Source organism: Chlamydotis macqueenii, chromosome 4, assembly GCF_036417535.1.
Source record: "Chlamydotis macqueenii isolate bChlMac1 chromosome 4, bChlMac1.mat, whole genome shotgun sequence".
NCBI lineage: Eukaryota > Metazoa > Chordata > Aves > Otidiformes > Otididae > Chlamydotis > Chlamydotis macqueenii.
In genome coordinates, this window is record NC_141559.1 from 6,793,614 (window position 1) to 6,818,718 (window position 25,105).

The 25,105-nt window shown below is 35.9% G+C and overlaps 1 protein-coding gene across 13 annotated transcripts in view; it reads left to right on the forward strand.

Annotated features, from left to right (window-relative positions):
- Positions 1–25,105, forward strand: part of BLTP1 (bridge-like lipid transfer protein family member 1) — a 113,431-nt gene that overhangs the window by 76,100 nt on the left and 12,226 nt on the right. For 7 of the 13 annotated variants that reach the window (XM_086747523.1, XM_086747525.1, XM_086747526.1 and 4 more), the window contains 21 exons: positions 508–752; positions 2,102–2,207; positions 5,339–5,436; positions 5,728–5,913; positions 6,529–6,697; positions 7,228–7,439; positions 8,431–8,629; positions 9,194–9,253; positions 10,450–10,676; positions 11,600–11,730; positions 13,151–13,274; positions 14,082–14,191; positions 15,632–15,722; positions 16,285–16,347; positions 17,904–18,148; positions 18,790–19,005; positions 20,335–20,515; positions 21,003–21,195; positions 23,361–23,522; positions 23,634–23,773; positions 24,814–25,015. In XM_086747523.1, coding sequence (XP_086603649.1) covers positions 508–752; positions 2,102–2,207; positions 5,339–5,436; positions 5,728–5,913; positions 6,529–6,697; positions 7,228–7,439; positions 8,431–8,629; positions 9,194–9,253; positions 10,450–10,676; positions 11,600–11,730; positions 13,151–13,274; positions 14,082–14,191; positions 15,632–15,722; positions 16,285–16,347; positions 17,904–18,148; positions 18,790–19,005; positions 20,335–20,515; positions 21,003–21,195; positions 23,361–23,522; positions 23,634–23,773; positions 24,814–25,015 — 3,360 coding nt within the window. Of the gene's footprint in view, positions 1–507; positions 753–2,101; positions 2,208–5,338; positions 5,437–5,727; positions 5,914–6,528; positions 6,698–7,227; positions 7,440–8,430; positions 8,630–9,193; positions 9,254–10,449; positions 10,677–11,191; positions 11,393–11,599; positions 11,731–13,150; positions 13,275–14,081; positions 14,192–15,631; positions 15,723–16,284; positions 16,348–17,903; positions 18,149–18,789; positions 19,006–20,334; positions 20,516–21,002; positions 21,196–23,360; positions 23,523–23,633; positions 23,774–24,813; positions 25,016–25,105 lie in introns of all 13 variants that reach the window. The other 6 variants (XM_086747529.1, XM_086747530.1, XM_086747535.1 and 3 more) reach the window with 5 other exon arrangements.

Below are 25,105 nucleotides of genomic sequence, written 5' to 3' on the forward strand. Positions count from 1 at the left end.
TGTTGAGTTGTAGCTAGAGCTTTGGATCTGTTGCTCTTGGCTTATTTTTTGGAATGTGGACATCAATCAGATGGGGCCATACAAAGGATTTACACTGTTGTCATACACAATTGCCAGAGGCAGAATATGAGAGCAGATGAAGACGTGTAAGCATTCATGTGTAGCTTCCTCCCAGGAAGCTTCCCTCTGCTAAAATCAGTTTATGATCCTTAATGAATTGAATTCTGATTCATAAGGCTACTTGAGAATACTGTTACAGGGCCTGAGTACCGACGAGGGGGCTTGTATGACTCCCTTCTTCATCTAATGACAGTGAAGTCTTCATTTTCTTTAAAAATTAAGACAACCTAGAATCAAGTGGATGGATATTTATAGCTCTAGAGGTCTGTGCACTTCAATAACATTATAAAGGGTTTTTTTTATTCCAAAAGTGTTCTTAGATTTAAGGATAAATAAAAGATTATTTTGCCAGTTCATACCTTTTCTTTCCCTATCTTCCTTTTACAGGTGCCCAAACTAGGTTTAATTTTGAGCTGCCGAGTCACAGACTGCGCTTCACTTCAAAAGTCTCTGCCACTGATATGTCAACCATTCCTCCTTCGGCAAGTCTCAACCTTCCTCCTGTCACTATGTCAGGCAAATACATCATGGAAGAACACGATACTTACTCAGACCAAATTTGGAGCATAGATGAACTACCTGCTAAGCAAGGCTATTATCTGCAGGGGAACTACTTACGTTGTGTGGCTGAAGTAGGTATTGAAGACGGCAGTCATCTTTGATAATTTGTTGAGACATTTCCATTCTGTTACGCTTCTGCACATGCATCTTCATATTATTTTAATAATCTGCCTACTCCAGAACTCTCAGCTTTACAGATTGATCCAAATATAGCATTTGTAATTGCTTGACACTGAAATAGAACTTTCTCAGTCTTTTGTTTGATGAGCAGCCAACATATTAAGCAGTCAAAACCGCTGTACTGGATGATTCTGAATATGTTGGGTTGTGCAAATAAGTAAGATGTATTTAGAAACATTTTTTGGAATGACAGTATTTCTCATCAGTGAAGGAGACAAAAGTATATTATGTTAAAATATTGGAAAATTTAAAACAATTTTATTGTTTTATAACTTTTATTTTTTCATTATTAGACAGCTCCATAGATAGGAGAAGCTATATATAACCTTAGTAAATTATATAAAATTTTATTTTGACACAGCATGTTCTACTTGCAAGGTCTATTTGTGTACCATTTTCCACAGTTACTTTTCACAGAGAGAAAAGTGATGCTGCTTAAAAGAAACCTATCTGGGGGGGGGGAAATGGGGCTTTTCTACTAACTGCATTTCTTTAGTGAGAAAAACACTCTAGCATGTTTGCAATTGAGACTTCTGATGTTTGCATCTTTATGGGAGAAGTTTAATTAGGTACTACTCTTGGTTCAACCCATTTGAGTTCTTTCTTGGCTGAAGAAAGACCTCAGGGACTTTAAATTTGTTCAGCATGTAAAACAAAAGGGAGGGGCTGCTTAGCAAAGGTGAAAGCCAAGTCCAAGTAGTTTTAGAAAATATTAGTATTTTTATTTTATTTTTAAAATCTTAATGGCAGATTTAAAAATCTTAGGCAGACTCCAGTTCCTTAGAAATATTCTTTAGATTAGATTGGACACATAGTAAGTTTACCATTGAAGATATCAGTAAGCTTCTTCATCTAGAATAACTAGAATAATGCACTTTTAGAGGTTGACAGCTCATTTCTGTTTTGTCCTGATGAGGATTTACTGTCTCTACTTAAGAAGCATTTCACATACTTCCATGAACCTTAATCAAGTCCTGCATTTTATTGTCTAGGCTGAACTTAAGCAGGAAAATAAACTTTTTCATAAAATAGAGTATGTCCTTCACTTTTTTTTTTTGTAGGCACTCACAGCAAAAAATTTGAAGACAAAACTATCTACTGTTTTTTTTTTTTTTCCTTGTACCAATAATTATACAATTAGACTTTTAAAATATGCCTGAAAACTAAAAATGCATCGTTTTGAAAATGTAGGTATGGTAACTGTTTTAAAGTTTTGTTCTAAAATTTGATATTTCTGCAGGTTGGTTCCTTCGAACATAATCTCACAACTGACCTTTTAAATCATTTAGTATTTGTGCAAAAAGTGTTCATGAAGGAAGTAAATGAAGTCATACAGAAGGTTTCAGGTAAGGAGAACACTTAAAACCAACTTTAAGTAAGATCCTTAAACTTTGTTTGATGGCAATATTATAGAGTTCTTATTCCACAGACACCATCGTTTCGCATCTAGCGCTCCAAGCAGGAGCAAGAAGCAAGCAGCAGAGCTGGAGTTTGAAGTAATAACAGATAACGTATTTCAGAACTGTATGACAAAGGCATTTGGGCATTCCTTACATTGTGTTGTGTATCATCCTACATACTGCCGAAATCACTGGTCTGTTGCTGTCGTTTAGGCTGGCCTCTGTTCTCCAAAAATTTTCAAAAGAAAAATAGCAATGTCGTTAAAAACTCAATTAGAGAACAGTTGCAAAATCACTCGGTGCTGTCTGTTTTGCAGTACCCAATGGAAATTGAATGCAACTGAATTGTGTGTTCATCTGTTTGACTAGACAGCCAAAGCTACAAAACATTTATTTTCTTACATAAAAAACTCTGCCTACCTGACTGAATCACAGCTTGTAGAATGTTTAAAAGTAGATCCACTCATTTTCTAGTTCTTACTGTGAGAGCCTTGGTCTGTGTTCAAGACCTGAAAGCAAACCAAAAAGCTGATAACTTGTGCCAGGCAGTGCTATTTCATTTCAGCAAAGATGTTCTATCACCCTACAGACTGGAAAAAATAGTACAAAATGCTACTTTTTTTTTTTTTTTTTTTCCTGACGTGATTACTCTGAGGGCAAATATAAGGACTGGAAGCTTTGTTTGACAAATTAGTTATTGTTTGGTAGTTTAAAAAAACCCACAGGAATATAATTTACTGTGGATATTACATTACAGGAGATAAACAGAAAAGCAGATCAGTGAAGAACTGTAGAAATGTTTTGTTGTTCTTTAGGTCAAAATAAGAATTGGTGGATGGGGATAAACAGTAAATTAATTAGAAAAAGGAAAAACTATAATTAATAAGAAGTATTGTCTGCCTACCAAGGAATAATAATTTTAAAAAATAAAAAAGAAAGTAAAATAACCAAGGGAAATAAAGAGATTATTTTTATTAGCTATGTTTAGAGGAAGAAGGTTGTATGTTTGAGAGAGAATGTTATAGGATGACAACGTGAATAAATATTCAAAAACAGGTAAAATTTCAAGTAGTTTAATACTTTTTGAGTTATCCTAAAAGGCTATTGTAGAAATATAGCTAATTTTTGGTGGAAAGATTCATTAATAGTTGGAAACATCATGAAGAAAGATAAACTAAAAGAGTATATAAATACAGACATACAAACACATATAAACATGCATAAAAGAAATGTGTGAGTCCAGCTGACATGCCCTCAAGGGAGTTAGAAGATGTGGTGGAGAAAATGGAAAAAGTCAGAATCCCTGAAGGGTATGAAGAAACAAACTTTAAACACCCTGCCATTTGTTCCAGGCAAAATATATTAGCATTGGGTAGTAAGAGAACACTTAGGGGAAGAATAAACCTTCAACAGCTGTCATTATTCTATTAGAACAATTTTTATAGAGGAGCATGAAGTGGTAAAACAGGAAACCTATATTAGATTTCTTTTACAGCATTTCTCAATCTCTGGAGTTCGATCGCTTCTCTGTTTTTATGTGAGGAATTTATTACCATTGCTGGTTCTTTGCTTTTCCAGACTATAAATTCATATTGCAATTAGCAGCCTGATGGTTTTTGAAACGTGACTGCTACCTTCCAGGCTGTGGTCATTCAGCAGGAGCATGGTCAGGTGCCAGCAACCAATGGGTCTGGGTGCTGAATGCAGAACAATGCGGGTGGAAAATAGCTTTTGTCCTTCTAGCTTGCAGCAAAGGAATACACGCGGCTTGAAAATTCCAATTAGTGTAATACGCTACAGTGATTTTTCTAATTATGGTTTCTGTTGAACTAAAATATCGATTGCTATTATCATTATATAAAACCTGGGTAAGTACCAATTACTTAAGGTGAAATTGCGCAGATTAAAAGCTAGTTAATGAACAGAGCAGTTCAGAATAATTCCATCTGCAGGTTCAGCGCAGTGCTGATCTAAAGACAGCTGGTGTCTGCTTCCAAACTTCTATCACTTTTTGCACTAACTTATGTAAAGATTCAAATCCAACTTTTAATTTAGTTTCATTCAAGAAAATTATGCGCCCTGAAGTGAGAGGGTAGATGGAGAAATTTTATTTAAAAGCAATATGTATTTTCTTCCTTTTTTTTTTAAACTGAAAAATGCTTTACAAACTTCATGAAGAAATGTCATTGCAAAAATAGCCTCTAATGTGCATGTGGAGAATATTTGCAAGATGAGTTAGTGCTCTTGCTCAGAACCCTTGGATTACCGTTGTAGTTTTACATGATCCTCGTTAGGAATATTGTAGGGGGGAGCGGAAACAAGAACAAAAAGAGGAGGAAGTTAGTAAGACTATTTGGAGAAGGAAAACATCAAGATACAAAATGGAGTGATAAAAATTTACTTTATATTTTTAAATCCATGATTTAACTGCCTATTATTACTACCAACTAACTTTAATTACAAAAGCTGGCACAGATGGAGAGAACTAATGACTTAGCCTTTCCCAGCAGCAAGCCCTTCCTATAAACTAAGATTGAATATAGATCAAAGCTCAAGGAGAATTTAAGACAGGATTGCTCCTTCAGGCTAGGGCCTATGGGGATACGTAGCCTGGGATGAAATGTGCCAGGATGTAATCACAAAAAGGGGAGGAAGTAATCACAAAAATAAAATAACCACAGAATACTCTTTCCTCCTCTCTTGAAAAATACTGATACAATTTCAGTTCCTCTTTTCTTGTAATTTGCACAGTATTCGGTCAAGTGTTTAATTTTCATTGTCAGATAATTAGGACATCCATTGGTGCAGGAAGCAAGGAATATCTTTTTGAAAACTAGCTTTGAGCCTTCTTGTGGGAAGTTTCCCAGGAGGGAGGAACACTGCTCTGCCTCAGTTCTTAGTAACAGGCTGAATCTGCACCTGTGTCTTCAGTCTTGAACCTGTATTTGCATTTATAAATCTTCAACTAGTCCCTGTTTAAAATAAGGTGTAATTCACTGTTGCTTTTTAAAATATCTATCTGTTTTAAAATATTTTCTTTATTTAAAACTCTGAATGTGTATATTTAATGTGTGCAGGAGGGGAGCAGCCAATACCTCTTTGGAATGAACATGATGGCACAACTGATGGAGAAAAACCAAAAATTCTTCTTTACTCATTGAGCCTACAGTTTAAGGTAATCCTATGATGACAGAACAGTGGTCCTGGATGCTATTAATGGTTTTTGGGTTTTTACCTCAAGGCCTATTGAATCAAGAACACTCTGCTTGAAGAAAAAGACCTTGAGTTTGGTTCCTGTAATCTTGTAAAATAGCTTAGCAGCATTGCAGTGTGAAAAACTGTTGTTCTTTTTTTTTTTTTTCTGCACAATGAAAACAGCTTTTTGTTCCATTTTGTTCCATCCCTCCCCTTTCTCTTTATTTCTCTGAACCAGATCCTAATACCTTTGACCTTCCTTATTTATTAGGGAATTCAAGTGACAGCTACAACTCCCTCAATGCGAGCTGTGAGATTTGAAACTGGATTGATAGAACTTGAACTCTCAAACAGACTGCAAACCAAAGCAATGCCTGGAAGCAGCAGCTACCTCAAACTGTTTGGGAAATGCCAGGTGGATTTAAATCTGGCACTGGGACAGATTGTTAAACATCAGGTTAGTGCTCAACATCTTTGCATGTGGTGTTCTTAATAGCGTGTGATTAAAAAATACACAGCCAAGCCAAGAGGCTGTCTTACACTGCTGTTTTTTCTTTTTCCCAGATACAAATTTTTTTGTTGATATTGCCATTATTTTTAGGTTACATGAATGAAATAATAACATCAGGCAAGATCCAAACTTGACTAGACCTACATTTTGACCTGATTTGCCTGTGTTAGTTTGACAGTTGTATCTGTTGGATTCTTAAACCCACTGTTACCTGGAATCACTAATTCTATGATATGAAAATATCTTGTGATGCCTGGAAACAAACAAGTACAAGTCTTAGAACCTGTAAATGTACTGTCACAATAGAGGATCTAAATATATAAATAGTTACTTTAGTTAATATTTTACGATAAATAAGGAAAATAACACTGCGATCAGAATTTAATGTAAGAAAATGGAATATCCTCAAAGGAGCTTTTGCTAGAAGAGAAAAAGGGGAAAGGAGGCATTTTATTGTAATTTTTCTTTTTGTCAAAAGCAGTAATTTTATTATTTCTCCCTGTCTGTGAACTTGTCCCTGCTGCACACCCCTCCCCCTTCCCATTTTTTGAACATTTGAAGGTTTATGAAGAAGCTGGCTCAGACTTTCATCAAGTTGCCTATTTCAAGACAAGAATTGGGTTAAGAAATGCTCTCCGAGAAGAAATCAGTGGCTCATCAGATAGAGAAGCTGTGCTCATTACTTTGAACAGACCGATTGTTTTTGCTCAGCCTGTGGCCTTTGATAGAGGTATTGAAGAGACAATTCCTACAAATCTGTCTTCATACTGAGGAAGCTTTTTTTTTCAAAGAGGCTTGATTATTCAAGATTTAATATATTACATGTTAAATCAAAATGTTAGATATAATATACTAGCTCAGAAATTTAGGACATCTGCTGCATACCGACAGGTTAATAATCCCTAACGTCAAAAATTCTGTTTGCTGAGGTGATTAATTTTAAGGTAGTTTGGAAGAAGTTGCTTTTGTAAGTTTCTACAAATGAATAATGCTGAGAACAGCATCGCTTTCTATATTTTAATCCTAACTTCAATGCTAAATGATCAGCTTTGTTCCTCTAGTCCTTTGCAGCATGAGCCTCTTCACTACATCCTGAACATGTGTGTGTGTCCATTGTTGTACAGCCACTGTCTTAAAGTAATGGAGAAACTATAAAAATTTTAAAAAATTTTAAAACCCCCAACCTTTATTTAGTGAATGTGGTGGGGTTTTTTTTTAATATATTGATTTCAATTAAGCATTTCTGGTTTCTTCATAAAGCTGTGCTATTTTGGCTGAACTACAAAGCTGCCTATGACAACTGGAATGAACAGAGAATGGCTTTACATAAAGATATTCATATGGCCACAAAAGAAGTAGTAGATATGCTGCCTGGAATCCAGCAAACCTCTGCACAGGCTTTTGGGACCCTCTTTCTTCAGCTGACTGTCAATGACTTAGGAATTTGCCTGCCCATCACAAACACACCTCAGGTAATCAAAATGTCTGAAGCAAGGTGACTATTGGCAGTCTGTTGAAATATCCATCTGTTTGTGGTACGTGGCTTTGATGTCCATAAATCTAACTTCTCACCAGACTAACACAAAAATTATAGGATGTTGATAATGGCATTAGTGACACTGCTTGTAATAGACACGGTGTTCTCATTTATACAAGAACTAGATTATGCATGTTTCAACTGGTGTGCGTGTTTTGGGGAAACAGAATGGTTTCCGAGCTCATCACTTTGGAAAGTCCTTGGAAATGTTTCAGATGAAAGATGTTTTCCTGAAAGCTTCCGTCACAAATTCCAATTAATCCTTTTTTTTTTTTTTTTTTTTTTTTTTTTTCAAATACAGCTTATGAAGTCTTATATAGAATAGCATGTTTACAGTACTTATGCTGGATCAAAAGAAGTCTAGCTTTATAAAAGGGAATATGTGGGCTCTTTTGCAGGTAAACAAAATGATAGACCTTCATATGCAAAAGGCTGGAAAATAATTAGATAGTCAATCTGTTTATTTAGGACTCTGCATTGTAGATATCAAAATAAACACAAAAAACCAACGTAAAAATTAAAGCTACTTTTTGTTGTTGTTCAGTCAACTCATGTGCAACCCTTCTTGGAGAAAAGAATAAATCTTGGGCTTTTGTTCTGTGGTCATGGGCCATATGGTTCATAGCCCTTGATCATCTAGTCCTTCATCAATCATGGATTTTCTTTCCTTTTCCAGATGAGCTTGACTCCTAGTGCCCTAATATATTTACAATGTTGGTGTTGCATTTACTAGAAAACAACAATGCAAGACATTGTATGGACAGATGTGATGCCTTTGAAACTTTCTGCAGAGAAGGAAAAATACAAGAAGATAGGAGAAGGGGAATAGTTTTCTAATACAGAAAGACAAACAACATTTAATGTTTGTACAATATCACTTGACATTGCAATGACCGGTAAATTCTCTCTGTGATTTTATTTTCCAGTCCAACCACACTGCAGATCTTGACACTGGCTCTGCTTTAGTCCTGACTATTGAAAGCACATTAATCACTGCCTGTTCCTCAGAATCTTTAGTTAGCAAAGGTCATTTTAAAAACTTCTGTATCCGCTTTGCTGATGGCTTTGAGACAAGTTGGGATGACTGGAAACCAGAAATAAGAGGAGATCTAGTCATGAATGCATGTAAGTGGGTGTGGTTTCATAGTGGACAATAGTATTTCAGATATAAATCCACTTTTACCCATTCCCGTGACTTTTAAAACTGCTGAACTTTTCCCTTGGCGTTTTGAAAGCAAAATGATATGACTCTACAAGGTTGTATTCCTTTGGGTTTTTCCCTTTATTCATAACTTTGTTGCTATATATTTCTCTGTAAGCATTTAAGTTCTGTCTAAGAGATGTTGGAAGAGTTGGATGCTTTGCTTTTCTATAATTTCATAAGACCCCGTAAGTTTTGAATAGTTTAATATAGATTATTTTCATTTTTATATTTATCTTTCATTATGGTGAAGATTCTAGAATTTATATGGAATTTTAAATTGATATAAACTTGGATGTTACCAAGTAGATTCATTTTACTAAATAAGAGAAGCCATTCAATGGGAATTAAAAGTAAACCTTCTATCCAATGCCACTCATGCTTTAATTGCGAAGGACAAGAGACTGAGGTGGAATTTGGAAGAGCTGGTCTAAAGCAACTTTGACTGTTGACCTGATCACTGTACGTGCTTCATATGCTTCATATAGGTGTCGTGCCAGATGGTACATATGAAGTATGTTCTAGGACAACAGGACAGGCTGCAGCAGGTAATACACTTTTTGAATAAATCAAGTACTATATAAATAAAGGATTCATAGAGTATGAAATTTAAATACTTTAACTGTGTTGTAATTTAATTGGTGGTTTGGGTTTTTGTTTTGTTTAGTACCTTGTTTTCCTGCTAAAACTCCTCAACATTTTTATCTACTTCATCTTTTCAAGCTATTCCAGGTTTTGAGTCACATCACCAATACTGATTTTAGATTTTTACCTGCAGAAAAACACACAGTGTGTATGTGTTTGTTCCTTGGTTGGAGAAAGGTCCTTTCTAACAGCAATGTTGTCCTACTGCTTCCTGTCCTAGAGACTGCTAAATCATCCAGTCCTCATAACACTGAGACTTTGCATCCTGAGCTCCCATTCCTCCCTTAACCTGTTCCAGAGGCAGCTTCTATTCTTCCCAAACTCCCTGTCTTCCCAGTCTCTCTTACCGAGTTGTCTGGATGTTCTCCAGAGGCCTGAAAAATACCTGGCACTCTGTCTTGTTCATCATACCTCCTACTTGCTGCTTCTCATCTCTATATTCAAATGTTGCATCTACAGTGTCTTCTGTCCCTCTAGTTTTGCTCATTTTCCCCTGCTTGCTTTTTTTGTGCTCAGGAGACACAAAAATGAAACATATGCTGCAAATATAAAAAAAACTTACCTCACATGGAATTGTGAATGGCAAAAACCAGCATGAATCCATTTAGAAGGAAAAACAGTACCTTCTGTAGTTCGGCTTAAGGCAAGTTCTGTATTTTGGAGAAAGGTGTCACTCATTAGAAAAATCCTGGGAAGACAACATATTCAGCAGGCACTTTACACGTATATTATGACATCTTCCAACATCATTATTCAAGACTTTAAACTGTAAATATGTCAGTATTTTTACATGCAGATAGACATTCTTTAGGTTTCTTGCTGTTAGAAATCTTGTTCTGGAATAGTATATGTGGCTGCAATTCTAATAGCTAAAGTTTGAGATGCTTTCTCCTGGTCATCAGCTTGGCTGAAGGGTTTGTCTTTTCATTAGGTTTGTCTGTGTGCATCACTTGTTAAATAAATATTAACTTTGTAGCTGTGAAGTACTTCGAGCAAGCGTTTCAGTTGTGGAATATATTTTCCTCAGAGTGGGCAGAAAAGACAGTTCTTTCTAACTGATAAACTGGTTAATCTTTTTTTTTTTTTTTTTTCAATACAGAAAGTAGCAGTGCTGGAACCTGGACACTGAACGTGCTATGGAAGATGTGTGGCATTGATGTCCACATGGATCCAAACATTGGGAAAAGACTGAATGCTTTAGGCAACACCCTCACAACGTTGACAGGAGAAGAAGATATTGATGATATTGCTGACCTCAACTCTGTAAACATAGCTGACCTGTCAGATGAGGATGAAGTTGACACTATGTCTCCCACTATACATGCAGTAAGTGAATCACGCAAAAAAAGTGTTATTAATTGGAAAAGGCGCGACAAAGTCTTCAGTCAAATGGAGAGATCTTAGTCTTGAGTTGAGTCCGGCATGCTGTTCCTTATAGCTCATATAACTTTTGTTGCAAATCAAAAAGTTGGTGTGTTAGTTTTCTAATTTCATATTTCAAAGGCAAGAAATCACAGACTGTATTTCTACTGGTGTTAAGTAGAAATATTGATCTGGATTTGAAAACATGGAGATACAATACCTAAGTTTTCAGGTACCTGAATTGGAAAAGCTGTGGCTGTAGGTAGGTTTTCTTAACAGAAGAGTAAGTTACTAATGTGAGCAAACTAGAAAAAAAAATTTTTTTCAGTACTTCTATCCAACATGTTGCTGACTTTCCTTTTTCGTTTCACATAAAAATGCTTTAACAGATGTTCTTTAATGGCTATCTTGAAATGTCTCTTGCCTGCCAACAGTGAAAACGTTATCCCAGAGCACTAATGTTCCTGTTTGTTGTTTAGAAATCAGGTGGAGGTTCATTATGTGGAGATGCACGCAAGCTAACATTTGGGCAGCGGATTGTAAATCACCTGCTGGGTTTGAGCCCCGCAAACCACCGATACTCTGTTCCTGTAGAATATCTGTTGGGGTCAGCGAAGTGTGATTCTCTTCAGTCTAGCAGATCACATACGAAAGCAGGCAGATCCTGCTCATGGGGACATGTATGTAGTAGTTACAGTGTCTCTCACTGAATGATGGGGTTTGGATCACTGGAAAAAAAAATCCAATCAGCTGCCTTTTGAGATGAAACTGATTCTTTTGCATGCACTAATCCAGATTTTAAGGTGTGAAATTCACTTTGCCTATTGTTAAATAGTATTAATGTCCAGATTTGATGAGGCCATTAATGAAATCTTTATTTTAAATAGGAGATTGTTGATCACCGACGGCAGGGAGCTTCTAGTATCCAGACTGGAGAACAGCGAGGAAGAAAATTTGTAAAACGTTTAGTCGATATTCGAGAACTCAATGAGCAAGCTAAAGTTATTGATGACTTAAAGTAAGTTGGATTTTGCTTTAACTTGCACGAAGTTTGGGAATAACAAACTGCAGCTGTGTTCTTACACATATCTTGTGGCATTGTGATGGTCAAGTGGAAATGGTTGTCTTTAAAAATATGGATTCCATACAAAAAAACTGCATATGCAAGTACTCTCTCAAATTTCCCAAGTTCTTTCCTAAATGTCAAATTAGTCTATATTCTTTCTGGTTCTGCATTACAATGACTGGTTATAATACATTTCCTTTTGATTCAAAATTGTAGTTCCATGTTGATTTATTATGATGGTTATTACAAAATATATTTTGTAACTGTAATAAGCTTAGTCTCATTCACTGGAAGAAGAAGAAAAATATTAAACTTTTGCATCTTGTAGGTGATATTTTAAAATTAAATCTCTTATGCTGTACTTGAGAAGACCCTGAAGAAAGAATTATTTCAAATTTTGTAAATTCCATCTGAACAGCTTCTGTGAATTTTATTAATATTTTTTTACAGTCATGGTTTGTTGTGCTCGCTTGGTTTTTTTTTCCCCCTTCCCTAAGACAGCCTTACTTGGTTCTGTCTGGGATGGAAATACAGTGTTAAATAATTTTTGCTTTTAAAAATTATTATTATTATTATTATTTTAAAAAAAGGATATTTTACTACTTGTGCTTGTAGTAAAATTGCTGTCACCATTCAGAGGGCAATTGTATCTGAACTTTGGATTTTAGATTAAATGTTTATTCTAATACAAGTTCAAGAATCAAAATTATGTTTTGTGCCTGACTTTTCTCAGTTTATGACTGCTTCAGTAAACTCATTCTTTCAAAACAGCAGTTGCTTTACAGATTTTGTAAAATTATTTAGCAGCGTGTGTTTTCTGCAGAAGGTAATCTGCCACAGAAGGCTGTCGTGGGTTTGGACTGTACAGCAGGAGGATTTTTCTTCATCCCGCTGGGGATTCTAAGATTTGACCATTATGTTTGGTTTTAATTAAACAGCTGTTATATGATTTAAAGTGTATAGGAGGTTGCTACACCTAGGGCTTTTTTGAAACAAGAGAAATGACTGCATAGCCATTTTTATTCTCCACCTTAGTTGGCATCATGGTAGCGCTGTTGTTTGGGGAGTCTCCTTGCAGCGTAGTTTGTTCTGCATCCTCTATCTGCTCTACTAAGTCACTTGGAGACAGAAACCTTAAAATTGGAGTCCTCTTAATTACAAAGTATTATGTCTGACAAAAATCTGTTTCATGAAACAAGAATAAATCTTCTGCAGCTATATTTGGCACTGCCCTTAAGTAACTACTGAAAAAAACAAATGAGAAAATGGGATAATTCCCAGGGAGAGCAGACCATCATTGCAACACACACTTTGAAATGGTGAAAATAATGTCACTTATTTGTAAGATAACTCAACTATGATTTATCCCCAGAAAATTAGGTGCAAGTGAAGGAACTATAAATCAAGAAATCCAGCGCTATCAGCAACTGGAGTCGGTGGCTGTGAATGATATCCGCCGAGATGTTCGTAAGAAACTACGTAGATCCAGTATGAGGGTGAGCAGTACAAAGTTACTTAAAAAAATATGATAGCACTTGCATTGCGTATTTCTTTTCTGCATGTTGGTTAACGCAAAGAAAATGTTAGTAATGGAAAAGGAAGGTGAAGTCTAACAAATAGTTCAGCAATGCCTTTAGCTTCTGGAGGGGGCGAGGAAAAGTTTTTCTCCCTTTTAATAATGATGATAGGAAAATGGAAATTTCACAGATACTATAATGTGTCATAGAATGTTTTGGGTTGGAAGGGACCTTTAAAGGTCATAGAATCATAGAATGGTTAGGGTTGGAGCAGACAAAGGTCATCTAGTCCAACCCCCCTGCAAGGAGCAGGGACATCTTCAACTACATCAGGTAAATGGGTTTATTTGCACACTCACAAGAGATAATCAGAAAATGTGTATTTGAGGATGTCATGTACTCCTTCTCTCAGCAGATTTTATAAATGATTCTTTTTTGGACTGATGAATGCAGATGCAGAGGCAAGTTTGTTAACTGCCTGGGCAAGTGATGAATACCTGTTGTATTCCACTTGGCATGTCTGCTTTCTATAAGTGTGTTCTATATATAAATAAACAGTATATTTGCAGAGTTAGGTGACATAAAAACAAGCTACTAAGCACAGACACTAGAAGAAACTGAACAAAAACCAAGCAGCGTCACAGATAATCCACAAACCAGGCTGTTGTCTCAGACCCTGACAACATACCTGGCAAAACATTATTTTCAGTGTGTCCTAGTGCATGAGCTCTGGCTATGATGCTTCATTAATAAGAAAATTTGCATTTAAATATTATTTTTCTTTAGGCTGCCTCCTTGAAAGACAAGTGGGGTCTCAGCTACAAACCCAGCTATAGCCGGTCTAAGAGTATTTCAGCATCAGGAAGACCACCTCTGAAGAGAATGGACAGAGCAAGGTAAGCCTCTGGGAATTTGAGATCTGTGATAGCAACAGCAGCATATGTAACAGAGGAAACGTTGGACTTCGGCTGTAAAAGTCCTTTTACTACAGGCAGCAGCTAAATGTGGCGGAACTGTATGTGAGGAGGTCATTTTGGAAGACAGGAAAGTCCTAGAATAGAAGTAACTTTTCACCTTTTCTGGAAAGTTCTTTTTTGACAGACTTAGTGGTCTGTCAAATGAGAATTTTCCACTTCTACAACAACTTAGGGTTTTCTACAGAATCCTGCTTTCAAGACATACTGAAGAAACATATATAAGGAAAAATAGCATAGTGTAATCATTTGGATTTCTACACTTGATTTGCAATCCTCTGCCTTAAAAAAGAGCTGTTGTAATGACAAGAAGAAAGGGAGATTCTTTTGTGAATGATAACTTTCTTTTAATCTCTTCAGCTGTATGATATGTATTGGCATTGTTTCATCATTTAATGGCTGCTGAGCAAACTGTAGATGTATAATGATGACTGCTAGTAAATACCTGCTTTGATTTTATAATATATGTTTGAGTCTTTTGCTTCTGTAGATTGAGCTGAAGCTGTCAAAGTTTGGAACTAAAAATGCACTGCGTTATTATGTATTAAATAGAAAAGATTTGAAAATTAAAAAGGTGGAGAGGAGTGTTAGAATTCTTTGGACTTCTTTCTATGAAAATAGAAATTTGCTTCAAATTTGAATACTTCTATAGAAGTGAATGGAAATTTATAAATAACCCAGATGTGCAAATACCAGACAGCAGATATTCTAGCACAAAACCAGCTTTATAAGTACTCTAAAGTGAATTTTTCAAGGTGCACTTGAAAAGGAATCACTCGGAGCAAGTGTTGAAGGCATGAAGGTTCTAGTTCAAGATCTGTCAGATGAAAACCACTTTCATTTTACCTTTTCACAAGGTTATCTGAAGGGAATCAGAAATTGTATGGCAAAGATAATGGGGCTTTTCTATTGCTCTATAAGAAACACAAAGTTCTGGAAAACTTAATGAGTACTTTGGTTGTGAATGAAAAGTAGTATGCATAGAAGGCCAAATTAATCTTAGTTGCATCAGAGAATACCTAATCTGCCAGATTGCTATATGTCCCATATGGTGAAGATCACAAATATCTTATAATTTCTGTATGTTGGCTCAGGACTGAAAAACTTGCCTGAAGAAATAAGCAGAGATTGGCTAGCGATAGGCTACTGGCCAAGTAATGTGTAGCTTCCTTCTCCCCCTCCTTTTTCCTTTTCATGTACCCTAAGTGTTTCAGTTATGACTTTATACTTTCTCCAGAACAAAATCGTAAGTACTGACTGTACTTTTTTTATTGCCTTACGTTTGCGTAGTTAAATGTTTGCAAGAATGTCAAATCCTGTAGTGAAACTCGACAAGCTGTTGTGTTTTGGTTTTGCTTACAGCTCTCGACTAGGAGACAGTGAAGACCTCCCAGATATCCGCGTAGATGCAGCATCTCCTGGGCCAAGAGTAACTTTCAACATACAAGATTCTGTAAGAATTACTTTATGTGCCATATAATTCTGTTTCCTGCGCCATTTGGCCATAGTTCATGAGATAGGTATACCTAGGCAGAACTGAATTGCTTGTATGTTTTTGTGTGTCTGTTTTTGTTAGTGTGTGCTTAAAATTATGGATGTGATCTTGGAAGACAGATTTGTTTTGATAGAAGACAGACGTGTTTTGGTTTCTTAGCACAGAAATTAATGGAATCATTACAGAAAATACTTGAAAATGTTGGTTTTTTAGTTTTTTTTAAAGGCTAACACAGTAGTGATACAAATGTTTTGAAATTTTTATCAGAAGTGTGCAAAAATCATCTAGTATTTTTTGTGTGGTTGAATATATTTAAAATTTTGGAAATGGGTATTAGTCAGTTTGCTGTAGCCCTACAGGTGTATCCTTCTGTGAGTTCAAAATGGATTGTTGAATCTTTGGTTCTGTTTGTTGCTGTGTTTCCTCATTTTTAAAATGTTCCTATTATGTTGTTTTTGCATGGCAGAGATTATTGTAATTGTTTTAATTTTTTTTTTTTTTTTTTTTGCTTCTAATTAAGTTGAATAGAACAGCTTTGGGGATTGCACAACAATCCAGCTGTCCAGGGGAAGGGTATTTTCAGGTATTTCTGAGAAGAAACAAGTATTCTTTGCCAGAGAACTAATTTTTCTCAAAGGAAGCTGCTTTTCAATGTTTCATCTCTTTTGCACTCAGCTAAACAGAATGTATATCCAATTTGAAAATATTTAATTCTAAATAGGTAAAGTAAGGAGAAGAACATGATTGATCGTTGATGAACTTTCCAGAGTGTTTCTACACCCCTGTGTGGACCTAAAACTTGCTAGTTTTTGTAAAATGAATTATTGGAATTTTGTTTGTATATTTATGAAGACTGATCAAGGCTGATGTAAAGTGACCCAAGTCTCACCTTGAAATGTGCGTTAGAAGAGGATTTTAACATGTGTGCCTTCATCTGTTACATGGTGTTCCAACACTGTAGGCATCAACACCAGTACAAAATAATTGCTATGTGGGAGGACACCTCACACTTCTATTTCTGTTGGAATTCCTGTATTTAATAGAGTAAGACATTTTGAAATAACAGTGAGTCAGGAATGTGCCAAAACTTAATACCCAGAGAACAAATGGTGGAGTTTAACTGCTTTAGAAAACATGTTTAGGGAAAATACTAAAGAAAATAAACAAAAACAAACTCCAGAGATGGTAATATATTTTTCTCCCTTCCAACCCACCTCATGCTCACAGGAAAGAAATTCCTATTTCTGAGACAGAGGTGGAAATGAAACATAGAAATGTGCTTTGCACATGTAAATATGTTCACAATTGAAAGCTCTCCTACCTTTTAAATTGTTATATATAAGTCCTGTTAGCTTAAGTTTTGTTGGCATAGCAAAATGCTATCACTTAGAGGTATCAAATGTTGACTATTTAAAAAAAAAAATATATCTCACTGACATTAGAATGTCAGTTCTTCAGCAGGGCTCTAATCTGTATTTGCAGATGGCGACTGTGTAGCTCTGTAGTGACACTGCATAGGTAGAGCTGGTGTTAAACTAACATTTCTAGATAGTTTTCACAAGCATTTTAAGAAGTTAATGTCCAAAGATTGCTTGTGTGGTGCTTGTGGTGTGCTTTACGTGAGAAACGGGAGGCCCCTTTTAGAAATTTGGCTTGAGGTTCGTTTCGCGCTAAAGCACGCGTGCCCAAGGGTGCAGGCCAGAACTGCAAAGCGGGGCCGTACATTCTGCGTTAGCGTTCTGCATGCGCTCCTCACTAACCCTCCTGGGGGCCTCAGCCCTCCACGAGATTCACGATGATTTTTGCTGTCTCTTGTTCTTTTCTTTCAAAATATTTTCTGGATTTATACAAAATGTTTCCATTGATCATGTGAATTGGTCAAAGCATGATGCGTATTTAGCTAACGCACTGAGCTCAATCACTAGGCAATGGCAAATGTCTCCCCACCAAGCTTTCATTTCTTTCTTTTTCATAATCTGTCTTGCAATTTCTGTACCTGCTGTCTCTGTATTATGTGGGACTTGGGACTGAGAGTTTCTCATAGCACTCTTGCTTTTTTATTTCCAGAGCTATTGAATGCATTCTCAATGGAATCGGTATCTGTGGAAATTTAAAATCTTTTTGTCTTTTTATAATCAGTTTCCAGAGGAGACAGAAATGGACCTTTTGTCTGTAACTATTGATGGTCCCTCCCATTACTCATCTACTAGTGAAGGCTCATGCTCGGTATTTGGTTCACCCAAAACTCCAGTTGTCTTCTCACCCGGCATTCCCTTCCAGCCTGAAGAAGGACGCCGAGATGACAGCTTATCATCAAGCAGTGAGGACTCTGAGAAGGAGGATGACCATGACAGAGAGAGGACATATTTTTATAGGAAACCACCGTAAGTAATAGTTGTAAGGAAACAAACACAGAAATTAAGAAAATACACTTGAAATATTGACTTCTAAGCTACGGAGTCTGTTACTGATGAAGGACTGAATTTTGCCTGAAGAGTGTACATGGAAGGCAGGGGAGGTTGTGTTTGGCAGAGGTGACAGTGAGGGAAGGAGGAATTCTCATCTGAAAAGGAGGCAATTGTTAAGAAATGTCAGGGCTTGGAACAGTTAGAGCTTGGAAAGTTAGTTTTTTGAGCCACAGGGCTGATTTTAGTGGGACCAAATGACAGATTTGTCACTGTAGCATAGCTTTCAGTTTTATCCAGTGATACTCCACAAAGTACATGTAAAAATGAAGATATTTACAAATATGAAAATTATTGTATATCTCTTTTTGTTCCTTTTCTTGAATGAGAGTTTAAGAAAGGCTTAGTTTTTTGTAGTATGCTATACTAAGAAAGGATACTTAGTAATGTGTTAATGGAAGGAAGATGGATCACTGTATTGCTTTGTATCAGATAAGGCCTTTTCCAGAAGATTTCTTAAAATATTATATACCGAGTGTGGACATAGTCTAAGAATGCCTCCTAGCATCTGTTCAGGTAAATGTCATGCAAATGTCTAACCCACAATTGTGCCTGTGCAGGAGTACCTCTCGCAAGAAAGCAACAGGCTTTGCTGCTGTCCACCAGCTTTTCACTGAGCGCTGGCCAACCACACCTACCAACAGGAGTGTGACTGGCACAACCACGGAGAGAAATATTGACTTTGAACTTGATATCAGGGTTGAAATTGATTGTGGAAAGTGTGTCCTGCACCCTACAATGCTTCAGCAAGAACATGATGACATTAGTTTACGAAGGTAAGAAATTGGCTTAGTTGCCTTAAGAAGAACAGGGTACGAGTACTTTATTCCACTTTAGCTGTTAAGTCCATCTGATATTTCCATCACTTAACTTAGGGCCATATGCATAAAAATTAATGATTCGTAAGCACTGACCTGTTTGAAAAGCACAGATGTATGTATTCGTGGGTTACCATCACTTTATTCTTAGTAATTGTCACTACTTCATAGCATCGCCATAAGGAGCAATTTTTAGGGCTGAGTATGGCATGGGGAGTTGTGCTTGTTTAGCAAGAATCTGTATATGCCTCTTTTCTGTTTTTATTTTTGAAATAATATTTTATCTTTCATAAACAAAATGTTAGGCTTTCCAAGCACTTGCATATTTTTTTCAGCCTCCAAAGAAGTAACTTTAGAACTTAGTGAATCCACATAATGGTTTGACTAATAATGGGCTACTGGTTTGTTTTCTCATGATCTCTGAGGGCTCCCGTTATTTTCTGAGTGTAAAAGCATGCTGATATTATGTTTCTTTCTCAATAAAAAGCTTTTTAATTTATTTATTATCTGAAGCGACAGAAGTGCTTTACTTTTGATCTTAATGAGGTTTGATCTCATCCTCAGTTTTTAAATCCTCTCCTTTTTTCGTGTGTATGTGATTGGAGATCTAATGGTAGCTTTACATTACTTTTTAAAATTTGGTATGTTGTTAATAATATTGTGAACTTAAATTAACTTATTTGTCAACAGAGATAATTCTTAATAAGGATAGTGTAAGGAAATGAGATTTACTTGCTTTCACTCTTATTGTAGGAAAAAGGAACAAATGAGAAATACTTTTTCTTACTGAGAGGTATACATAGGAGATCTGTAATTAGAAAGCAATTTGGTTTCTGTCTTTCTAAGGCATTTTTTAATAAGAATTAATACAGAATGGGAAAGAATCTCTTAAGAATTTATATGAAGACAGAGGTTACAGCAGAGAAGGAAAATTGATAAGTATTCTCTGCATATCGAGTTTTTACAGATCATGTTGGGTAATGTAGATTAATTTGACTGTAGGAATACAGAGCACTGGAAGGTTTTTCTCTAATGACATAATAATTTTGTAGGTTTTACTGCCTTGAAATAATCACATAATGAAAATGGCGAAACCAGAGTGAGGAGACAGAATGGAAGTAGAGGTCACAGAAAGTAAAGAGTAAAGCAGCGATTGAAATGCTTCCTTATGTAGTCGCTACTACAGATTTGTTTTAGACATCTCTAGGGTTTTTAATAGTAGAAAATACTCTCTTATTAATACGAGTATTAAACTTTTTTTAATAACATGCAGTGTGTTTGTTTTAGGAGTTATGATCGGAGTTCCAGAAGTTTGGATCAAGAGTCTCCTTCAAAAAAGAAGAAATTTCAAACTAATTATGCATCTACTAGTCACTTACTTGCTGGCAAGAAAGTGCCATCATCCCTACAGACAAAATCTAGCGATGTGGAAACAACAGTTTTCTACATTCCTGGAGTGGATGTAAAGGTAACAGGAGTGTGGAACTCAGCAGGGAAACACTTGCTCTTTCTCTCTGCTCAAATATGATTTCAAAGCACATTTGTTGTTACAGTATGTACAAGTTCATATATACAGAGCAACTTGTCAAAATCTTTTTTTCAGTTATGTAGATATTGCTAAAATAGGAATAATGATTTCTGTAGTGCTACACTGAAAACAGAGGGGAGGAGCAAGCTTAAGGCATTGTTCCTAAATAGTTCGTTTCCTCTGTTTCTTTGTGTTTCCTTGATATTTTTTAAATGGCTTATTAATTTATCTATTTTTTTTGTACAAAGATTTTAGATTTTTATGTGTACTGGCTATATCTGTAGAACATGAATTGGAATGTAACGTATCTTATAATATTTTTGTAGCTAATGCAAAGAAAAAAATAACAGGGAAGGAGTGACACCAAATTGCTGTATAGAAATTGAGCTACTTGTATGAAGTAAACTGATCTGTCTTTGCTTTCCAGTTGCACTACAACTCTAAGACTTTAAAGACTGAATCGCCAAATACTTCTCGAGGATCCTCTTTGCCAAGAACCCTTTCCAAAGAGTCCAAGCTGTATGGTATGAAAGATACTGCCACATCTCCTCCTCTATCTAGCACTATCCACAGCAAGACTAACACCTTACTTCCTCCCCAGCCCCCACCCATCCCATCAGGTACTTTTAGACAATAACCTTCAAAAACTATCATGGGGATGTATCTTGTCTTCATGTAATCTACTAGCTTTAAATCTGTCTGCACGTTACGTGAAGCACTGTATTTAGCAAGTCTTTAACTTTGGCCGCAGAATCTTGATCCTAGAGGCATGAATGCAGTTCATAAAGCTGCATTTTTAGAAATCTCTTGCCAAACCGGTCTCAGTAATATTTCTGTCTTAGTCACCGTATCCCGGTGATGGGCTGCCACTGCCTTCTCCCTGTTTTCATTTAACAAATTAATGCTTATTACTGGAAAGCAAAATGAAGTATCTGTATAAAAAGTGAATGCTGACTGCTTTATTTTTCATAATCTAAGAAAAAAAATCCAGATGAATCCTTGCTTCCATACATTACATTATTCCAAGAATACTTTCAGCTTTTAAATGCCTTCTGCTGCACAAGTAGTGTGTAAATTATTGCTTTCTGGAACTGGATTATTTCCTGTAGCACTGAAGCAGCTGTTTAGGCATATTTATATTAATCAAAATACCAGACTAGAGCCCTCAACTGTTGCGGGCCCTTAAATAACCATGATTTGGAATAACGTGCATTCTAATACTTAAAGTTTTATCTCCAGGGATTCCTGTTTTGAAGCAGGAGTCCGTTGTTACGTTATGTCAGATCTAGAGGTATGTAGATTGCACCTCCAACTTCTGAGACATTCACTCTTCTCTCCTCTGGCATTTGAATATCACTTTAGAAACAAAGCCAAAACATTGTCAAAATTTAATAAGCAGACAAAATTAATAACTGAAAAAGTTGTGTGGAGTTTTGTTTTTGTTTTTTCTACATAAAACCAGCAGAGATACTAAGAGAGAACAGTGAAATGGGGACACCTTCCTCAATTGTCCATGCTGTTGAACCATTAGCTCTTACTCTTTTAAGTGTCCACCCTCTTTATGATTACTGAATGTTGTGTTACCTTGGTTTACACTACTTTCCTTCAATTTTGTTCTGTATTTTCCTATCCTCTTTCCAACCTTTGCCTTTTAGTTTTTACCACATCATGTCCAGTTACTGAGTCTTGTTGGTTTTATTGTCTGTAAGCTCTACGTTTGGTGGGGGGCTTACAGAAATTGCACTTGTATAATGATATAAATGTCTCCTAAAACTAGGGATTGCAATTACATTTATTTCTTTACGCATTGTATTTTTATAAATATTTATTAGTTCTGAATTGTTTTGAAATAACATTTATGGTTATTTATATTACTTTTTAAATATTATTTGTCCTCTGGACTGGAAACCACCTTGTCTTATTGTCTTTGGTCACCAGTAAGAGCAAGCTAGGACAATCTAGTCAGAGGCACTAGATAGAATAGTTTGCATAGCGTGAAAATTCAGTGCTTGGGTTTTTTTTTTTAGCAAATAAAAGGATTTTTAAGCTCCATTTCAGTAATTTAGTTAAAGTTTATATTTTTCTTGGAGAATTTAAAATCAATATCTTCATTTATGTCTATTCATTCGAATAGCTGTATTTCATAGAGACAGTAATTGAGCTGGTACTAATACCTTCTGTGCACATTTATATTTTGGTGAGCGTGGATCCAAGTACTAGCCTCTTCCACAGATTTAGAAGACAATAATCTTTTTGTTAGTTTATTCTTTTTCTAGCTCCAGGCTTTTAAAAATGCTGGTTTAGAATCATCAGTTATTCTTTGCATAAATACAGTCAGACTTCCCATTTACAGTTTTAATTTTTTTATGTATTTTCCCAGTTTAAACTGACATTCTTACCAGGCTCAAGTATTTTTCCCAATTCCACTTTCATTTCCAGTTAGCTGTGCTTACTTTGCATTATGTATTTGGAGAATAATTATGTGTGTCTGATTTCAGTGCTATTTTTAAAAAAGCGAAGTGGTGACAATGACATTTGAGTGCTTGGTCAAGAAGATGTGCAACGGAATTACAGTCAAGCATGACAGGCTAATATTTGTTTTTGCACAATTTTCTTAGTAAAACTTAGGGCTTAATTTTTTTCTAACTGATTTTATTTATGCCTTTTCAGATGATGATACAGACAATTAAAGGAAACACCTGTTAGTTATGAATTCTCTTCTAATGGTTATTGGTTACTGTTGAGTGGTATTACATTAGACAAATTTATCTTTTAAATGTTGCAGCCAAAGGGAAAGGAAGTGGAGGAGTGAAAACTGCTAAACTATATGCATGGGTTGCGCTCCAGTCCTTGCCAGAGGAAATGGTGATTAGTCCATGCTTATTGGACTTTCTAGAGAAAGCTCTTGAAACCATTCCGATTACACCCATTGAAAGGAATTACACAGGTATGCTGTGGATTTGTATTTGAGCACTGTACGCTTTTTCTTTTTTGTCTTCTGGTTTCATCGAGCTGCTTTAAATTGCACATTCTAATGAGTTTTTGTGCTTGTTAAAAGCTGTCAGTTCACAGGATGAAGACATGGGACAATTTGATATACAAGATCCCTTAGAAGAGTCCACAACATCATTAGTATCGTCCTCAACATCAGCATATTCATCCTTCCCTGTAGATGTGGTGGTTTATGTACGCGTTCAGGTGAGGTTTTAACTCAACATTCAGTATAGTAAGTAACTCCGATCACAGTCTTTGAGACAATCCATACTTCTAAGTCTGCTTTTTAAAAAATAAATAATATTTTCAAGTGTCCTTTCTGAGATATTCATGTCTAGTTTGATGATAAAGTAGAAGTTCTTTCAGGAGAAGTTCTGACATATTTTAGTCCCATGGAGACCAAAAGAAATGAGCTATTTTGAGAAGTCACAGAAGTTCTGAGCATTTTAATCATTACTTCTTCCTTGTCTCTTTTGGACTTTTTTTTTGAAAATATCTTTCATAACTGCTATTTATATTCATTTTTATAGGTACCATTACAAAACAAAAATAATAATTAAAGATTTTTTCAGTTTATAGGGAAAGTGTAGGAATGTACAGTTATCTACAAAGCATATTCCTACTGCTTAATATTTGATGCATCAGGGAAAAGTGCCGCCACTGTGTGATTCAGAGCACTTCAGCTTGATCTGAATGTTGGTATTATATTTTTGCACTTGGCCTAAATGTTTTTTCCTGGTATAAACCTGATTATGTTCCCAACTGAACAACATATTGTAACAAATGCTTTTTAATATTTATACTTATGAAAATTAACAACAGTAATTTCTCAGCTTTTACTGCAAACTCATCTGGCCAAGAATGTGTTGAGGGGAGCTGAGGCTTTCAGCATCAGCTCAAGAGTCAAGTGATTCGCCATAGTTCTCACACGAGATGAGTGAAGCTATGAACTGGGGAAGAAGAGAAGAGGATGTACATGTCCTCTGCTGCACCTGGGATTCCTGTGTTTGTTTTCTAAAAATAGGTTCCAAATAATAGCCCTGGTGTTGGAGGGATTCCCTGAAATTAATGTATCTATATGAACTTGTATACAGTTACCTTACTAATTCTAAAAGCAGCCTGAAAAGGTTGTAATTTGCTTAGATTTAAGAAATAAATACATAGTGCTTTATAAGTCAAGCTGGGGATGCTTTTAGTAATTTGTATTTGTTCACTGACTGCTGTATTTTATTTCTGTGTTTCAGCCCTCTCAAATCAAGTTCAGTTGCTTGCCGGTATCAAGAGTTGAATGTATGCTGAAGTTGCCTTCCCTAGATCTTGTTTTCTCTTCAAACCGAGGAGAACTGGAAACATTAGGCACGACGTACCCGTCAGAAAATGTGTCAGTGGGTGGCAACGCTTCACAGAGTGGCTCAAAGAATTCAGTCAGTAAATCTGGAGCACCAGGTAATACGTATATGAATGTTTATACTGCATGCAGCTTGTAGCATCAATAAATATGTTCTTGCTGTCTGAAATTAGAGCAGATGATATGTT